Source organism: Delphinapterus leucas, chromosome X, assembly GCF_059928025.1.
Source record: "Delphinapterus leucas isolate spDelLeu-1000000601 "Yukka" chromosome X, BTC_Dleu_Yukka2, whole genome shotgun sequence".
NCBI classification, from domain to species: domain Eukaryota; kingdom Metazoa; phylum Chordata; class Mammalia; order Artiodactyla; family Monodontidae; genus Delphinapterus; species Delphinapterus leucas.
Window position 1 is genome coordinate 85,298,462 of NC_143150.1, and position 20,285 is coordinate 85,318,746.

The following is a 20,285-nucleotide window of genomic DNA, read 5'->3' on the forward strand; positions in this document are numbered from 1 at the left end:
TTACACAAATATGTCCCTTTGTCCTTCTGTGTTTCTTTGCCTAGTGGAAAGAGCATAGCTAAATCTCCATGTATTTTAGGACACATTCCTCTTTGAGGCTGAATTTCCTCCTCTTTAAAGCACATACTCAAAAGAATTTGCTGAAACTTTTGTTTTATTTTTTATCAATAATCTAGATATTTATTTCTAAGTATTTGAGCAAGCTGCTGCCCTGATTTTGGCTTCTGATCAATCCTCTCTCGGACGATTACTGAAGTCTCCCCCACCCACCACCTCCTGACAACTCAGCCCTTTTTCCCCTGTAGCATGGAGGTGGAGATGCTATCCTTGGGGATCTGCCAATCTGACTAGAGAATGAGACATCCCCCCAGGAAACAGTCAGAGCAGTCTGAGACAGGGAGTGATAAAAACCAAGGACATGTGGGCCCCACTGTCAGATCTCAGGGAGGCTGTGTGGGGGTGGGGATTTGGGAAGGATGAGCAGCGGAAACAATGTGAGCAAAGATAAGGAGATATGACTCTGCCTGGGAGGTTGGTGAGGTACCCAGTGTGTCCAATGTGGGTAGAAGTTACTAGAAAAAATGGTCTCACAGTCTGCTCTCCAATTAGGGACTGACATCAATGCAGCTCTGCTGGCAGCTACTTCAGTGCTGAACCATAGAAACCAGGAGCCTGGGAGGGGCCACAGTGTGGGGAGGATCCCTCTCATTATCTTCCTGACAGATGGGGAGCCCATGGCTGGAGTGACAACTCCCAGTGTGATCCTCTCCAACATCCGTCAGGCACTGGACAACAGAGTGTCCCAAGGTCAGCTTGGCCTTTGGGGATGATGCTGACTTCCCACTGCTGCGTCGCTTGTCCCTGGAGAACCAAGGAGCAGCCTGGCGCATATATGAGGACACCAACACAGCCCTACAGCTGGAGGGCCTCTATGAAGAGATCTCCATGCCTCTGCTGGTAGATGTGCATCTGGACTACCTAGGTGGCTTGATTAGGGCCTCACCTTGGGCCTTTTTCCCCAACTACTTTGGTGGTTCGGAGCTGGTGGTGGCAGGCCAAGTGCAACCAGGAGAGCAGGAACTAGACATCTACCTGGCAACCCGTGGCCCCAGGGGTCGGCTTCTCAGGGCCTGCCACAGTGAGGTGGCCACCAACAGCAGCCAGAATGTCTTTGGTTGCCCAGGGGAGCCAGCCCCCAATGTAGCCCACTTCATACGCTGCCTCTGGGCCAACATCACCTCTGGAGAACTGCTGGAGGCACACTTCCAAGCTCACGATGCCAGCACTCACCACCTGCTGGCTTCCAAAGTCCTCAACCTGTCCTTTGAATAAGATTTTGTCACACCTCTGACATCACTGGTCATGGTGCAGCCCAAAGAAGCCACTGAAGAAGTCAGGAAACAGACTTTCACCGCAGATGGACTAGGCACCATCATGCCCTCATCCACCAGCAGTCATGGCCTAAGGGCAGGCACAGCCCAGCCAGCCTTGGTTCCCAAGGTTTCTTCCAAATCAAGGCTTGTGAAACCAAAGTTCTACTTATCCTCAACTACTCCTGCCCAGTTCCAAGGAGTTGGAGCCACTGGGTCAGAGCCCTAGTACCCCATCCACCCTCGCACACCAAAGCCCCAAATTCCAGCACAACAGGACTCTGGCAACTTGGCTCAGCCAACATTTAGGATGCCACCTGCTGCCATTGTGCCCTCAAATTCTGGTGGCCTATTGCTTCTGAAGCCCAACACGCCATTACATCAGAATTCTGGTACCATATTACCCATGAATTCCAAGACACAAGTCCCACCTCTGAATCCTAGCACCCCAGCCCAGCCCAAAGGTGGCTCTATGAAACATGTTACTCTGCTGCATTCCAAACCTGGTTCTCCATCACAACCTAAATTAGATGCCCCATCACACCCCCAACCTGGGGTACTTACATCACAGTCACCCAAAAGCCTATCACAGCCCAGGGCTGGAGTCTCCACACATCAGTTTTTCAAATACCCATCACACACCAGAGCAAGTGTTCCTGCTCCTAAGACCCCAAACAACCTGCCGCACCCTAGACCTGGAATCCTCTTACCCAAGACCCCTAAAATCCCATCACCTCTTAAACCTAGTGCCCCACCTCATCAAACTCCCCTAAGCTTATCACTTTCCAAACCTAAGACAACAATCCCCAATAAACCCAAAATCTCATTACCCTCCAGACCTGACAAACTCAGGTCCCCACCTCCTCAGAGCCTTAGCATACTTCCAAGCACTATCTCAAGTCCTACAAGTCCCAGCAGTTCCATGACAATTTCTGTCCTTGGAGAGCCCCTCCCTACTCTCTTTCTCCCCACCCTGCCCTCTCTGCTGCCCCCTGGAAGGCTATGGCATCAGCATGACCTGTTGCCAGAGCCCCAGTGCACCAGGAAAATTCTGGGACCATCTGTGTCAGGAGTCCCGACAATGGGCCTACCCAACAGCTCCAGGCCTATGCCAGAAGGCAACCCCCCAAACCTGCCAGTCTTGCTGCCTTCTAGCATCCTCCCTGAGGTGGTCATCCTGCTCCTTATCCCTGAGGAGCTACAGCTGCTGTCTGAGTCAATGGAGGAGTCCAAATTTGTGGAGTCCTTGAACCCACCGGCTTTCTATACCTTCCTCACTCCTGACAAAGATGGTGAGTGCCATAGGCAAGAGGTCAAGCCACAAGGGGTGGGGGCAGTATGAATAGAGGGAACCAGGAGCTAGAAGTATACAAAGCTTGTGCAAATTCTTGTGATTCAAACTGCTTGCTTGCTTACTTTGAGATTTTGAACCAACTACTTAACTTCTCTGGGCCTCAGCACATAGGCACATAATTAGAGGCCCTGGGAGAGAAGGGATGTTAAGACTGGGGAATGCACAGAAATGAACTGGCCAAGCTATGGCTTTGACATTTGCTTTGTTGGACAAGAGAATTGCTCATGCTTCCCAAGCAGAGAAGGGATGTGGGGTTATAAATTGGAGCATCACTAGGCCAGTCAGCTCTGATTGGTTCTTTTGTGCTCTATGAACAGCCCTGCTTAATGAAAGGGATATAAAAATTGGGGAAGATGATGACAGTTGTCTTTAAATTTCCCAAAGACTGTGAAATAATAACAGTTTACATTTTTTAGCTCTTCCTATGTGCAGGTACTGCTCTACATATTGTACTTGTAGTCCTCATTTAATCCTCACCAGAAAACTCTTAATATCTGCATTTTACTCATGGGGAAACTGAAGCACAGAGAAGTGAAATAACTTGTTCCACATCACATAGCTAGTAAGAGATTTGAACCTACATAATCTGGTCCCATGCTGAATGTGATTCACCACTTCACTATTCGCCTTCCTGAGAGGAGTGACATTTCCTGGGGTGACCTTGTAGGGCAGGATTAGAACCAGGTGTTGGTGGCAATAAGTCATAGAGATAGAAATTTGGGCATGACATCCTTGACATACCCCTCTCCTTCACCACCCTCCCTCCCAATATCCCATCCATCTTCAATTCCTGACACTGTTATCTTTAATATGTTTGTCAAATGCACCCACTTCTCACTACCCCAACTGTCACTATCCTAGGGCAGACTACCATTGTGCCTCACCAACAAAACTGTTCCAGCCTCCTCACTGGTTTTCTTGCTTCCTCTCTTGAGATATTCTCTTGGCCACTCTCCCACAGCAGCCGAAGGGATCATTTATTTTTATATAAATTTATTTTATTTTATTTTTATTTTTATTTTTGGCTGTGTTGGGTCTTCGTTGCTGCACGCGGGCTCTCCCTATCTGCGACGAGCGGGGGTCACTCCTCGTTGTGGTGCGTGGGCTTCTCATTGCGGTGGCCTCTCTTGTTGCGGAGCACGGGTTCTAGGTGTATGGGCTTCAGTAGTTGTGGCACGCAGGCTCAGTAGTTGTGGCTCGCAGGCTCTAGAGCACAGGCTCAGTAGTTGTGGCACACAGGCTTAGCTGCTCTGTGGCATGTGGGATCCTCCCGGACCAGGGCTCGAACCCATGACCCCTGCATTGGCAGGCGGATTCCTAACCACTGCGCCACCAGGGAAGCCCAACACGATCGTTTAAAAACATAGATCACTTCATGTCCCTTCCCTACTTAACTCCTCTCAAGGGTTTCCTATCATACCTAGAATAAAGTCCAAAGTCCTCTTTATGAGCTTCAAGGCCCTGCATGATCTGCCCTCTATCCCATACCTCTCTGGCCTCACCTTCTCCCACTCACCCTCTGAACTCAAGCCCCAGTGGCCTCCTGTTCCTCCAATGGGCCTTACCCCCATCCCTGCCTCCACTCAGAGACCTCTTCCAAGCTGTTCCTCCTGCTTGAAAATTGCTCTGACCTGCCTTGCCCTGCTCCCTACCTACCACTCTCATCTCTTCCATTGCCACTCAAACTCCAGCTCATGCCTTAAATCTCAGGTCAAATGTCCTTCTCACCCCTTCCTACTGCCCCAGACTATGTCAAGGATCTGCAACTCCCTCCATCAATCTGTTCTTTTTTCTTATAGCATTTGTCACCATTGGTAATTATAATTTCATTCATGCCTGCCTTCCCAACCAAAATATGAGCTTCACCAGGTCAGAAATCATGACTGACTTTTTCACCACCATATCCCTGATGCTTGAACAGTGCCTGAATGAATAAATAAATGATCACATGAATGCATGCATAAATGCTATAAGAAAGAATTTTGAACATAACTGAGCTTGAAAGACTAAGGTACTATGGAGAACATAAGGTCTCAGTCTTGGCAATGTGCAGGTCAGATTGGGAAGCCAGTGAAGACTCTCCTGGTCAGAAGGAGAGTCTCCCCTTTGGTGGGCCGAGGACATCTTTGCCCTCAGAGTGTGAAGGATTTCTCTTATTTCTTTTACACTTGGCAGAAAATCCACATTGGGACAGCAATTCTGAGGAGATTCTGGGAGGAGCTGGAGACAGCATGGAATCTCAGGGAAGTTCTGCAGGGCTAGCAAAAATTGAACAAAGAGCTCCCCTGACAAAGATCCCTGAGCTTTCATTTCCATTCAGTTAGAATTTTCACAGGCATTGTGTGATCCCAGAGGAGGGGCAATGTATTAATTTTCCATTGCTGCATAATAAATTACCACAAACTTAGTACCTTAAAACGCTCCCATTAATTATCTCACAGTTCTATGGGCCAGAAGTCTAGGCAAGAGTTAGTTAGGTTCTCTGCTCAGGATTTCATAAGACTAAAATCAGGGTGTCTATCAGACTGAGTTCTCATTGTCTTCCACGTTCGTTCAGGTTGTTGGCAGAACTCAGTTCTTTGTATTAAGACTGAGATCGCTGTGGGATTTTTTGGGGTTTTTTTGTTTTCTTTGTTTTTTTTGTTTTTTTCTGATTGTTGGCTAGCAGTCACTCAGCTTCTAGAGGCCCCTGGGGCCACTTTCAGGTCCTAAAGGCTTCCTGCGTTCCTTGCCACGTGGCCCCGTCCATCTTCCAAAGACAGCCATGGAGAATCTCCCTCCTGTTAAATCCTTCTCATACTTCAAATCCCTCTGACATCTCTGCCTCTGATCTCCAGACCCAGATTTAAAGGGCTCGTGTGATTAGGTCATGCCCACTTGGATAATCTCCTTATTTCATCAACTGCACCACATACCATGACCTATTTATGGGAGTGATAACTCACCATATCACACCCTGAGGATTTTACAGGGTGTGTATACTGGGGAATCTTGGGGGGCATCTTAGAATTCTACCTACCACAGACAGAGAGCAAGAGAAAATAACATTTGAGTTGGCCTGGAAGAATAACTAGAAATTGATCCTTAGTAGCTAAAGGAAGGAGAACATTCCAGGTGACAGGAAAAAACAGAAGCAAAGGGTCACTAGCAAGATAAGGCAGGGCACTCATAAGAATAGTCAGTTCAGTTGGGCTGGAGCATGCAGAGAAGCCTGGAGAGCTAGGCAGGGACTAGATGTCAGAAAAGACTTAAATGCTGAGCTCAGGATTTTGGGGTTTATTTTGGAGGAGGTGACTGAGAGGCCAGGGGCCCCAGAGTACCTAGGAATGTAATGGATCAGTCTCTTACCAACACAGTCCCCCTCTTTTTTTTTTTTTTTTTGGCGGTACGTGGGCCTCTCACTGTTGTGGCCTCTCCCATTGCCGAGCACAGGCTCCGGACGCGCAGGCTCAGAGGCCATGGCTCACAGGCCTAGCCGCTCCGCGGCATGTGGGATCTTCCTGGACCGGGGCACGAACCTGTGTCCCCTGCATCGGCAGGCGGACTCTCAACCACTGCGCCACCAGGGAAGCCCTCCCCCTCTCTTTTGTAGCCACGTTGCCAAGCATCTTCACCTTCTCATCCTCGGGTAAGCCAGCCACCCTCGCTGTCCTGTTTGAGTACAGGACAGCTTGTGCACTAGGACTGGGCCTGGGCTGTCTCTCTGGGGAAATAGACATGGCCTCCTACCTTCTCCTCACTCCTTCCCTCCCCTCCTCTCCCATTCCTTCTGATCTCAAGTGACTTCAGCATGCAGTGACTTGAAGCAGGGTTTTGGTTCCCAGTCAGAGATTGAGGTCAGGTCGTGGCAGTGAGAGCACCAAATCCTAGTCACTAGACCAGTGGCCCTGGCCTTTCAGCTTTGCAGAAAAGAATTCCCACAAAGATGGAAAGTAGTGAAACAAGTAAAGTATTTATTAGAAGGAAAAAGAGACAGTACATGTGGATAGGCACAGGTGGACTCAGAAAGAGAATAAAGCCCTCATGGTAGTTTAAACCACTTATATGGGGCATTTCTTCTGGGTTTCCTTTGGCCAATCATTTTGATTTGCCTGGTTCAGAGTCCATATTTGGTATACCTCAGGATCCTCCCAATGTGTGCACCAAGATGGATTCCACCCAAGAGGGCTATGGGTAGTTGGGTGTCACTCCCCTTTTGACTTCCAAGGACCTTTCTAGTTGGGAAGATCTCCTTGACTTTGAGAATGAGAACTATGTGGTCTCTTATCTTCTATCTGGGCAGGGCCCAGCCTCCTCTCTCAATTGTCCTGCTATTCTCATCTTAGAGTATCGGTCCACCGGTACTGAATCTCCAATAGCTTACCCTAGGGAGGGCATCTACCTCCTGCCTCAAATACCCCGTGAGAGAAGTAGCCCCCAAGAAATATTTATGGGGAAGATGAAGGACAAAGGTCTATCTTCCATAGCTTCTTCAGGCTGGCAAGGGTCTTGTAGACCCTACCTAACTGGGGTCACAGAACTCTTGCCCTGTCTCATTAAGGGGCCCCAGGGTGATTTCTGTTATTTCAGCAGGATTGGCTGTGGGGAGTTGTTGGAGTCCCTGCACCACCATTGTCCTGTGATGCCCTAGAGAAAACAAACTAAATAATTAGATTAGAGAAGCAGGGGCTAAAGACTAGTAAAAGACTACTATAATCAGAGACTCAAGCAAGGGTAGGAAGTTCGTTATACAAGGTCAGCATATCTTTGTTAATCTCAGGCTTAAAATTTTAGTATATTTCTCTATTTCTAAAATGGAAGTTCTGAACCTGTTGGTTCCAGGTCTCCTTCTTGGACTGAAAGGTCTTGGTTGCAAATTTGCAACAGTATGGAAGACAACAGAGCACTAGGCAAAATATAACATAAATCAGTATGGCTGAAACAAGGAAGGTTATAAGAAAATGGAAACCTCCCATCAGAGAGGTTCTTTTTCTTCGGTTCATGATTTTATTTTTACACAACATTGTAAAGCAACCATACTCCAATAAAAATTAATTTAAAAAAAAGAATGCTGGTATAGGAAGGCATGACAGTTCACAATTGCTTAATTCTTAGATATCACTAGAAATTAAAGTTTTTAAGATTAAAGAACTCTAATAAATACATGTAATTATAATTACTAGAACCAATAAAGGAAACAACTGTGTATACCAAAAAATTAATTAATTAAATTTAATTTATCTTTTGAGTGAACTTAATTAGAATCTAATATTAATTCTATTTTTAATTTCTTTTTAAGAATATTATTATACTTTTACTTTTAAAGCCACTTCCTGTTACATTTTTTAAATCCCTTTCTTTTTTTATTAATTTTTATTGGAGTATGGTTGCTTTACAATGTTGTATTAGCCTTCACTACACAACAAAATGAATCAGCCATACGCATACAGATATCCCCTCCCGTTTTGGACTTCCCTCCCACTTAGATTATCACAGTGCATTAGAAAGGTTTTAATATCTTGTGGGATCCAGGAAAACAAGTTGGAGAACCAGTTTTCAATTTTCCCGCCCATATTAGCGAGGATTGGTGGTTAATTGTCTGCTGAAGCCAGGTGGCTTGTTGTCGAATTTTCTCAATGTTGGTCTCTACGTGGGAAGAGGTGCTAATGTATGTGCAACAAGAAGTGTTGGCAACTGCACGTACCCCTCCTTGTTCTGCCAACAGATAATCCAGGGCCAGTCAGTTGTCAAGCACCACTTTGGCCAGCGAATCTAGAGACTTCTGTAAATTAGTGAGAGAGTTAGCAGTACTGTTACCTATGGTAGTAAGAGTATGAGACAAGTTTCGAAGGACATGTTGGTGGGCGGCTACTCCCCACCATGGTAACAATGTATACCCAAAGAAATAGGCGTCTCCATCTGGGATGCCACCAGGTAAATCTCGAGTTAATTGTGTGAACAGTTTTAATGAAGTGGCCCAGTGATTGGATTCGTTTAAGGAGTGGATTAAGAAAGGGGTAATCAAGGTTCCCAGCATACACTGTGTGGGCATGGAGTTATTTTGTAGGCAATTAGTGGTGCATGGTTTTTTATCTACCTGGCATATGAAAATGTATCCTGGCAGGGCACGGTAGACTAACTCACCCAAAGTTTTAAAACCTAGCCATCTGGTGGGGGAAGGGTAAACTGGGACGAAGTGAGAGTAGCATTGACATATGTAAACTACCAAATGTAAAATAGGTAGCTAGTGGGAAGCAGCTGCATAGCACAGGGAGATCAGCTCGGTGCTTTGTGACCACCTAGAGGGTTGGGATAGGGAGGGTGGGAGGGAGGCTCAAGAGGGAGGGGATATGGGGATATATGTGTACATATAGCTGATTCACTTTGTTATACAGCAGAAATTAACACAAAATTGTAAAGCAATTATACTCCAATAAAGATGTTTTAAAAAAAAAAAAAAGACCTAGCCATCCAATTCTATTGTTATGGAAAATTTCTCCAGCTACAAAACCAACCCGTTCCATCCACATCTGTCCTACTATCTGCTTCTCCTGTGTGGATCGTTCTTCCTTTGGGTAGCGAGTTAGAGTGTGAGCACAAATAAGTAACTGGAATTCTGGCTTGGGGGGGCATTATAAAATGCTGGGGTGCTTTAATGCCAGTTCTTTGTCCTCCCAGTTTGACTTCATATTCTCCTTCTGTTGCTAAGGGGAGGGTTAGGCAAGAGACATTAGAATTTTCTTCAGTAGGAAAATGAAAAATTCTGACTCTGTACATTACCGTTCTGAGCCTTGGGTCTCTGGTAGAAGACCATTTTCCATCAGGAACTTGGCTATAATTCCTTACAAGATGGACAAGAGGGTTGCTCTGGTCCACAATGGACTTAGCTCAGGGTAAACAAATCCAGCATTCCGTCAATAGAGTGGAGGAAGCAAGAGTTTGTGCAATGAGAACCAGAGCTGCTGTCCATCCTGTGGATAAGGGAAATAGGCATAGAAAAGCTAAGGCTTCATAGTAGCGCCAGTCAGAGTCATATTTAAATCACCTAGCATGGGCAGAGAAGTTTAGTAAATTCCAAAAGCAAAGGTGAGAGCAAAGAAGACAATAGTTATCTAAATCTACCAGAACCTATCAATTATTCTGTAAGTGGATTGGAGTACCAGAAGGCAAGAAGGAAGATAGTGGCTATGGGTACTTAGCCTAGGGTCTAAGAAGTCTTTTTGTCCTTTTCAAATAAAAGCTTCAGGTCTTGGAGAGGTTCATTCATCCACCTGGAATTTTCAGGCTTTCCTGGGTCCTCCGGATCCTGTGGAGACTCAGAGGAAAGGGTGGATTCACAGGAATGGCTGGAATGTAGGTCTTCAGGTTCTTGTAACATATCAGTGGAAACAGGTTTAATTCTGGACAGATGAACCCAGCTGGTGACCCCCTGGAGTTTAACTGCTATAGGAGTGCTCAGCAGGACTTGGTAAGGACCCCTCCATTTTGTGAGTAGCTGATGACCAGGGGACTCATTTTTCCAGGTCTTTAAAAGTTCCCAATCTCCAGGTTTTACAACAGAGTGACTGGGACTGTCATCTGGAGAGGGCTGTACTCTGTTGTCAGGCTCTTGTATAGCCTCTGCACCGGGCCTAGGTTTATAATGTATTTAAGATGAACCTGGGTTTCTGGGTCAGTTAGCATGTCCAGAGTAAGGAATGTCCTTCTGTATGTCATTTCAAAAGGGCTTAACTTAGTGGTTGTTTTAGGGGCTGCTCTGACCCTTAAGAGGGCTATTGGCAGCATGCAATACCATGACTCTGACCTTTCCTGATGGAGTTTATCCAAGGTTTTCTTTAGAGTATGATTAGCCTGTTCCACTTTTCCTGAAGACTGTGGTCTCCAGGATGAACGGAGGTTGTATTTAATCCCTAAAGCCTGAAAAAGCTGTTGAGTGATCTTTGCTACAAACAAAGGTCCATTGTCACCCTGAAGGTGACGGGGCAACCTGAATCTAGGAATACTTTCCTTTAGGAGAGCCTTAGCCACTTCAGTTGCCTTCTCTGTTCTAGTAGGGAAGGCCTCTATCCATCCAGTAAAAGTATCTATAAAGACTAGTAAGTATTTGAAACCCTGGAAAGAGAGCATCTGAGTGAAATCTATTTGCCAGTCCTCTCCTGGATAAGTCCTACATCGCTGGACTGGGTTATCAAGAGGGGGAGGCTTGAAGTTGCCTCCTGGATTATGGGTGGCACAAAGGGCACAGGCTCAAGTAACTCTTTTAATTGTCTCTGGGAGCCTTTTCCCTGTAAAAAGACGGAAAACAATTATAAACATTGCGTCTCTCCCCAGATGGAGAGAATCTTGTAGCCCTATAATAATTTTCCATCGGTCAGAGAGAGGTATGAGCAATTTCTGATCTATGTGCCACGAGCCATCCGTTCCCTCAGTTCCTCCTCTGTCTCATGCCCAGTTCTCTTTGGAAGTTGAGTACCTGGGTATAACGTTAGAAGGGGTAAGAGATGGGATTAATGCCATTTCGGTTATGGGCATCAAGACTGCTTTCTTTGTTTCCCAATCTGCCCTGTTGTTTCCTTGAGAAATTTGAGAAGTTCCCTTTTGGTGCCCGTGGCAGTGAATGACTGTTATCTGTTTTGGTTTTTGAACCACTTCTATGAGATGTAAAATCTCAGCCCTATATTTTATAGGGAAATTTCTTGCATTTAGGAGTCCTCTCTCTTTGCAGATAGCTGTGTGGTCATGTAAAACAAGGAAGGCATATTTTGAGTCAGTGTATATATTTACAATCTTTCCTTCCCCTAGGATTAAGGCTTGGGTTAGAACTATCAGTTCAGCCTTTTGGGCTGAGGTGTTAGGTGGCAAAAGTTTTGCTTCTGACACTATGCATGCTCACAACAGCATACCCTGCCCTCCTAACTCCATCTTTAATGAAACTACTGCCATCAGTAAACCATTCTTCCTCAGGGTTTTCTATGGCCTGGTCTGTTAGGTCAGACCTATAGGCATAGACCCTGTCAAGGGTATTGAGGCAAGAATGTGTTAGCTCTGGGCTTTCGGCGGACATTAGTGTAGTGGCGTTAAAAGTGTGGCAAGTTTTGAGGGTTAGCTCTGGGGAGTCAAGGGCAAAGGCTGGTACTTAATAAGACGGCCTCCAGTTAGCCAATTGTGACCTTTTATATCTAGAATCCCTTGCACTTGATGAAGGGTCTGGACTTCCAGTGGCTGTCCAAAGGTGAGCTTGTTGGCTTCTTCCACTAATAAAGCAGTGGCAGCTACTGCCTGGAGGCAGCCAGGCCAACCTCGGGCCATGGAGTCTAGTTGCTCGGAAAAGTAGCCTATGGGCTGAGGAACTTCCCCTAGATTCTGTATAAGGACACCAAAAGCTGCCCCCTGCTTTTCAGCCACGTACAAGATGAATGGCTTTTCAAACTGGGGAGACCCAGAGCAGGGGCTCTGGTGAGGACCTGCTTGATATCATTAAAAAGCCTTTTCTTATTCCCCACTCCAAAGTAATAGTTCTGTATCTGGGCCTTTAGTGTCTTCATATAGGGGCTTAGCCATTAGCCTGAATCCTGGAATCCAAATTCTACAAAATCCTGTCATGCCCAAAAAGGTACAGAGATGTTTCTTTGTCTTTGGTGCGCTTAGGCCTAATATAGCTTGTTTTCTATCTGGAGATAACTGTCTACTTCCAGGGTTTATAATATATCCCAGATATTTAACTTGTTGTTTTGAGATTTGTGCCTTTATCTGAGAGACTCTGTAACCCCAGGCCCCAAGGATATTAAGCACTTCAATGGTATTTTGATCTGAGGCCTCCATGGAGGGACTACATATTAATATATCATCTACATACTGTATAATAGCCCCTTCTTTCATGTGTATTTCCCTTAGTTCCTTTCCTAGGGCTTGGGTGAAAAAGTGTGGACTGTCCCAAAACCCCTGAGGCAGTGCTGTCCAGGTATATTGTTGCATTTGGCCTGAGCCGGGGTTAGTCCACTAGAAGGCAAATAGATATTGTGATGAGGGATGAACTGGGATGCAAAAAAAAAGGCATCTTTGAGGTCAAGTACAATAAACCATTTAGTGTCCTCAGGGATTTGGGCTAATATGTTATAAAGATTGGCCATGAGGGGATGTATAGGGACCACTGCATCGTTTACTGCTCTAAGGTCTTGTACCATCCTATATTCCCCATTTGGCTTAACAACTAGCCTAATAGGAGTATTGCACAGAGACTGGCTGGGCACCAAGAGGCCATGCGTTAAGAATTTATCTACGAGGGGTTGTAAACTCTTCTTCACTTCCAACTTTATAGGGTATTGTCTCTTGTTAGGGTAGGCAGCTTCTGGTCTATGACTAATTCTTACAGTTGGCATTTATGGCCCTTCCAGGGATTCCTTTGTCCCATACTGAAGTGTCCACTGCTTGTAGAATATGGCTGGGAATAGGACCTTGCTCTTCCAGTTGGTCTGTCTTAGTCAGAGTCAAGATAAGGGGCTGCTCGGGGCCTCCTAAATCGAGTATGGCCCTGAGGGAGCTCAGAAGATCTCTCCTCAGTAGTGGAGTGGGACACTCAGGTACAACTAAAAAGGCATGCGAAATCAACCACTGCTCAAATTGGCAAGTGAGAGGCCCAGTAAAGCAATGGGTGCTAAGCTCTTCATCAACACCAGTCACAGTACAGCTTTTGGAGGAAAGAGGTCTAGAGTGAAAAATTAAGACACAGTGAGTGGCTCCCATATCAATTAAAAAATCAATCTTCTTACCTGCCACATCAAGGACTACCCAGGGCTCCTCGATGGAGATAGACATCTCATTGGGGGGAGCCACCAGAATCCCCAGCCCACCTCAGTGGTCGAGCATGGCCATCTTGGGAGCGGGAGCCCCCTTTCTTCTTTGGGACTGAGGGCAGTCCCTCTTCCAATGACCTATTTGTTTGCAGGTTGGGCATGGCCTGGGGGGCTCTTTCTGGCAATCTTGGGCCCAGTGGCCAGGTGACTTACATTTGTAGCATTCCCCCTTGTTGGTCTTACCTCCAGATGGAGAGTTGGACTTTCTTGGCCCCCTTGGGTTGTCCTGAGGTTGCAAGGCATGGCTGACAGCAACACCTATCAGTTTTGCATGAGCCCTGGCCTCTTTTCTCATGATAGGTTCTCTCTTCCTTCTCAGCTTGATCTCGATTATTAAATACCCCAAATGCCACATCTAGGAGTTGGGGCATGGGTGTTTGTAGGGCTAATTGTAATCTTTGGAGTTTCCATTTAATATCAGGGGTGGACTGACTAATAAAATGTTGTGTTGTCCCAGCAGGGGCTGACTTTCAGAAATGGAGGGATCTATGTTGGTATACTTCTTAAAAGTCTCCACAAGCTGCCTATGAAAGAGGGCTGGATTTTCTTCTTCTTCTTGGGTCACTCCTTTAACCTTTTCATAGTTAACTGACTTTTTGATACACTTTCTCATCTCTTCTAATACACATTGGAGCATAGGCTTCCTGGCTTCTGTTCCTGCCTGCAAATTATAATTGCAAGGGCGTTCCTGATTTGGGACTGCATCTCCACCCATAGCATAATGTTCAGGTTGGTGTCTGGCAAGCTGGTTGGCATGTCCCTGGGCTGCTGTCCAGATTCTCTGTTTTTCCTCAGGAGTACAGCAAATAGATAGAATTACTTGGACATCCTTCCAAGTTAAGTCATGAAACCGTTCAACAAACTTACTAGGGTCTTCAGAAAATTGGCTCCGTTTCTGTTTGCATTGGGCTAAGTCAGTTAAAGAGAAGGGCACATGTACTCTGATTGTCCCTTCTCCATTTGCTACTTCCCTAAGAGGGCATAGTTTCCCTGATCCTGGGTGATAGGAAGCTCCACTGCGAGTTACCCAAAAAGGACTAGCCTCTCTTGGGGTAATGGAGGGTCTGGTGGGACATAAGGAGGTGCAGTTTGGGGTCAGTCAGAGGGAGCAAGAGAAGTAGGTGGCTCCGGAGAAGTAGGGATACTGTCAGGAGGAGGAGCTAGGTTTGCCCTTGAGAGATGGGAGAACTTAGAAGCGGGATCATCTAAAATGTCAGGAGAGTTTTCTGGTTCCCCAGGTTTTGAATTATAAGAGATGGGATTTTGGTAAAGGACCATGAAAGCCTGAATATAGGGAACCTCAGTCCACTTTCCCACCCTGAAGCAATAGAGATCCAATTGCAGAATGGTATTGTAATTTAGAGACCCATTTTCAGACCATTTTTCTCCATTCCCTAACTTATACAAAGGCCAGGCACTGTTACAGTAGAACTTAAGTTTTTCCTTTCTTAGCCCTTCTATTTAAAAAAAATTTCCAATTCTTAAGGATACACTCCAGAGGTGTCTCTTCTTGCTTGGAGGGGGATCCTCCTATGTTGAGTAACTTGCAAGCGAGAACAAGAGAGAGCTTCTAGAATGGAATCTGGCATTCTGGAAACATTTATCAGGAGGCTTTAACCTGAAGGGGTTCAGGGCATAGCCCAAATTGTCTTCAAACCTGATGAGGTTTCAAGTGTCCTCTACTCTCCCATCGATTTCTGACCAGATGTCTCTGGTCTTCCACAGTAACTTGTGCAAGCCTTCTCCCCCAACATGGCCAGGGGAGGACCTTTGAACCAGTGCAGACAAGTTGCCAGGACTTTCCTTAGGAGGGATCCCTTGTCTATAGAGCTTATGTCCTGTGATAAGTCTTCCTATGCTGGGGTGTATTCCTCGTGACTGAGCACCTACAAAGTTTATAATTCAGGCTTCTGGGTAGCGGCCAGCCAGACAGGCTGTCCATAGCAGTGTGTAGGCTGCCAAGACCTGGAGTGAAGGGGGTCCCATAGATGCAAAGAGGAACCCTTGGAGAAATTGGAGATGGGCGCTATGGAAGATGCCACAGGGTTCAAGGTTCCAGGGCCGGGAGGTGGAGAAATTCTCATAGTAAATTTCTGGGCGTTGAGTGAGGTGAGAGACTAGACAGCAAAAGAACCCAAAATCCTTTGCCCTGTCTGGCAGCTAAGATAGAACTGGGAAGGTTCTGACAATTTTGTCTCACACAGGCAGTACTGGGTTTGTCAGTGGCGGGGATGCAGTTTAAGAATGATGTCCAGGAAATCCTTCCCTAAAAGGGCACAGGGATATGAAGTGAGAAAGAGACCTTGTTGTGCAAGTAATTTCTGAAAGAAAAGCGTAGTGGAGGGTTCCATACAGGACAATGAGAGAGAGAGAGCAAGAGAGAGAAAAAGACACCCCTTGGGTTCCTTCTCAGTTGGAAATCACGTTTCCACCATGTCCCAAAGGATAGCATCAGCTGTCACCCAAGTGTTATTTGAATCTGCACAGCCTGGGGAATCTGCCTGCCACCCTCAATGTTGTTGGGGGTAGCCACAACGCTGTGAGCAGACAGAGGTTATGCCCTGCAGGTCTTGAAAAGAAAGTGAAGTGGAGAGTGAGAAAGAAAATAAGAGCGAAAGTCAGGGACCTCAAGCCGCAGCTGGGTGAAACCCACTGTTTACCTTGAATGCCTGAATTCCCAGGTGTCGGAACCAAATATGATTTCGGGTGCCTCAGCCTGCAGCGGTTTGAAGCAGGGTTTCTGTTCCTGGCCAGAGATTGAGGTCAGGTCGTGGTGGTAAGAGCAGCAAATCCTAGCCACTAGACCAGTGGTCAGTGACAAGGCTCTGGTCCTTCAGCTTCGCAGAAAAGAATTCCCACAAAGACGGAAAGTAGTGAAACAAGTAAAGTATTTATTAGGAGGAAAAAGAGTACAGTACACGTGCATAGACACAGGGATTGACTCAAAAAGAGAGTCACGCCCTCGTGGTAGTTTAAATCACTTATATGGGGCATTTCCTCCAGGTTTCCTTTAGCCAATCATTTTGATTTGCCTGGTTCAGAGTCCGTATTTGGTATATCTCAGGATCCTCCCAATGTGTGTGCCAAGATGGATGCCACCCAAGAGGCCTATGGGTAGTTGACATCACTTACTATGGGGTGGCGCCCCCTCCCTTTTTGACCTCCAAGGAGCCTTTCTAGTTGGGATGGTCTCCTTGACTTTGAGAATGAGAAATATAGGGTCTCTTTTCTTCTATCTGAGCAGGGCCCAGCCTCCTCTCTCAATTGTCCTGCTATGCTCATCTTGGAGTTTCTGTCCATAGGGAATGAATCTCCATTTGCTTACCCTGGGGCACCCATCTACCTCCTGCCTCACTTCTAGGACCATAACTTCAGAGTTGTGCCTCCTGCCTTGCAGTGGATGGGGACACCTACTTTGTGATCCACATCCCATGCTCAAAAGAGAGGATCCGCTTCACACTAGATGGGTGCCCAGGGGACCTACTACAGCTCATAGATGACCCAAAGGCAGATGATAGCCCCAAAGACTCTACCTCATATAACTCCACATGTCAACACCCCCAGACATTTGTGGGTTAATACAAACACATATCAGGGCACCGCACTAACACACAAGTACATACCCAGACACATGGAAACACACACAAATATACTCTAACACCAAGACACTCACAGAGACACATACACACACACTAGGGAATACAGTAAACTCACAAAAATACACATCTAGGCACATATATTTTGACACTTTCCACACCTACACATAATAACATACAAATAAGCATCCAGATACACAGAGATGAACAATACATGCCCAGATCTACACAGTGACACATATATCAACACACTCAGACACACATACATGCGCTGGTAACCTCACTCATCCCAATACACAAGAATTCAACACACATAGGTACACATACTCTGCTACTCTAGACATATAAAACATACCAAAGCACACAAATACCATGACACACAGCCAGATGCATGCACAGTGACACCCCCAGTTATACAATATGTACCAACACACAACCAGACACACACAACATAAACTATTCACCAAGACTTATAACACCAACATATCCAGAGACACATATACACATACAACCAAAAAAAATTCACGCTCTACCATAACACCTTCCCCAAATACGCAGATGCACTGATATGTCCAGAGATACTCATATGAACAGAACTAAACACACACATTTACACACTCAGAGGCAAGCACATACATGCAAATAGCCCCACTGGGGTAAGCATGCACACATATACATACATGCTCATACACTGCACAGGAAGGAGCAGACAGATGGGCTGTGGTAGAAGCACTTTCCTCAGGAGCTAGCTTTCTAACCACAGATCTTCACCACTTCATCTGAACTTCAGGCCCTGAGACTTCACCCCTCCTGTGCTGTGGGTGACTATGTGAATGACCATGTGAAAGCCTGTGCTCCCAGCAAGCATTCTTCTCCCTCCAGGGCTGCATGTACGTGGACAGCTGCTTGGGACACCATCAAAGCCAGGGCACAAGTACCTACTTCCAGACCATCACAGTTACTAAAGACAAATCCCAGGCCTACACTATCACCATCACCCGCAGTTCCATATCCATGCAAGGTGAGGGTACCTTGCTTCTCTCCTGGGACCAGTCAGCCCTACTGAAGAGGTCCCAGCTGGAGCTCCATGCGGCTGCTACAGCCCACCTCATCCTCTGCCTTGGGCCCCACCTTGAATTCCTAGTCCTCCAGCACCGCTACCAGAACGCCAGCACCCCGCAACTACCCCACCTGGGGCTCTATGCGATCAGTGGCTCAGGTCTCAGCCCCTTGGCTCGTGGCCTGCTGGAAAAGTGTTACTGAGGCTGATAGTGGTCAGAGGGCACCAGTCCCAAGAGAGACTCTGCCAGGGTGAAAGGCCAATGAGCCCCCAGCACCTTGACCCTCAAACCACAAAGAGGAATCAGAGCCAAGCTGTGCCCTTGGAGAGCTCCTGGTCTAGGAATAAGACAGGCCCAGGACTTCTCTGGGGGCACAGTGGTTAAGAATCCGCCTGCCAATGCAGGGGACATGGGTTTGAGCCCTGGTCTGGGAAGATCACACATGCCACAGAGCAACTAAGCCCGTGTGCCACAACTATGGAGCCTTTGCTCTAGAGCCTGTGAGCCACAACTACTGAGCCCATGTGCCACAACTACTGAAGCCCGTGTGCCTAGAGCCCATGCTCCACAGCAAAGAGAAGCCACCACAATGAGAAGCCCATGCACCACAACGAAGAGTAGCCCCCGCTTGCCACAACTAGAGAAAGACCACACACAGCAACGAAGACCCTATGCAGCTATATATATATATATTTATAAGACAGACCCAGGCATGGATAGTGATCCCAGGGAGTTATCAGTGCTAGACAGAAAGCAGTCCAGGGAGCTGGAGGAACCCAGGGTGAGGCATCTTGCCCAGCTTTGGAGTTCAAGAAAGATCTCCTATAGTAGACAGACCCACACTGGGTCTGTAAAGCTGAGCAAACATGTAGAGGAAAGGAATGGAGATTGGAGGAGATGGAGCTGGAGTGATCAGACAAGAATGCCAGCATGAGGAATTTGGCTTTTTCCTGAAGGCAATGGGAGTCATGAAAAGGCATAAGCAGGTGAAAGATACAGTCAGATCTGAGTATTACAAAGATCCCTCTGGAGGCTGCTGTAAAGGGAGATTGCAGGAAGCCAGACTGTAGGTCAGGAGACACTAGCAGAACCTGAGGCAGAAGCACACGCCAAAGAGTTTGGGCAGTGATGGTGGGTTGGACAGATATTTTTACTTCCTCTGAACTTCCTCACTTCTCCAATCTGCCTTGTCATCTCCTTCAAGCCGGACTGAACCCCTCTGCTGCCATCTCATCCACCTTGGCTCTCTACTTTCATACTACTGCCCCATCTGGCTCCTCCACGTTTCACACAATGTTCAGCCTCTTCCCTCCTCCAGGCCTTTGCTGCCCTTCCTCCCTCCCACTTTTCCTTCTAGGTTTCCTGCTTTAGGATCCTCTCAGAGCTGTCAGTAGGACTGCGACCACTGCCTTAACTGGTGTTGCATCTCTCTCCCTCAGGACATTTCCAGCATGCAGACATCCAGTTGGTGGCAGGGCCTATGGCGCCAAGCTTGAGGAGGCACCAGGGCCCAGATGTGCCTGTGATCCTAGGCAAGAGGCTGCTGAAGGACTCACCAAGGCTGCCACCCCACTGGGCTTCCTGCTGGCTGGTGAAGCACTCTCATGTACAGCAGCTGCTGGGCCACCCCTACATTGCCTATGTCCTGTGATGGCCCCTGAACCCCAGAGGAAGAGACCTGAGTTTTGGAGACCCAGAGGCCAGGGCATAGGGTGAGCCAGGAACAAAGCCCTGAGGACGTGGAAACACACAGGGACATGCACACTAATACATGCACTAAGTGACACATATACCAGAACACACACACAAAGACATGCAGATCTATGGACCTAGAGGCTTAGGGACTTCTGCCTCCTCACAGTCCTTACTGTCTCCAGTCTCTACTCTTTTCAATCCATACTCCACAGCAGCCTTAGAAGTGACTTCCTTAAAACAAAAAACTGAGGCACCAGTCCTGCTCATGACCTCTGGCTCCCATGATATATTTAAAGTTCTTACAGTTCCCCTAGCAAACAATGCTCTCTCCCACCAATGGGCCTTTGCGTGTGCTTTTCCTTCTATGTGGGACTCCC

At 46.8% G+C, this 20,285-nt stretch overlaps 1 protein-coding gene across 1 annotated transcript in view; it reads left to right on the forward strand.

The window, feature by feature from the left end:
• The window catches only part of ITIH6 (inter-alpha-trypsin inhibitor heavy chain family member 6), a gene marked incomplete at its 5' end in the record, with an annotated part of 30,898 nt that extends 11,034 nt beyond the window's left edge, over nt 1-19,864 (forward strand). Inside the window, 10 exon segments of the mRNA XM_022563619.3 lie at nt 610-803; nt 805-1,559; nt 1,561-1,607; nt 1,610-2,662; nt 4,900-4,990; nt 6,315-6,352; nt 16,954-17,064; nt 18,032-18,086; nt 18,088-18,407; nt 19,653-19,864. Coding sequence (XP_022419327.3) covers nt 610-803; nt 805-1,559; nt 1,561-1,607; nt 1,610-2,662; nt 4,900-4,990; nt 6,315-6,352; nt 16,954-17,064; nt 18,032-18,086; nt 18,088-18,407; nt 19,653-19,864 — 2,876 coding nt within the window.
• Between the last annotated feature and the right edge of the window lie 421 nt (nt 19,865-20,285).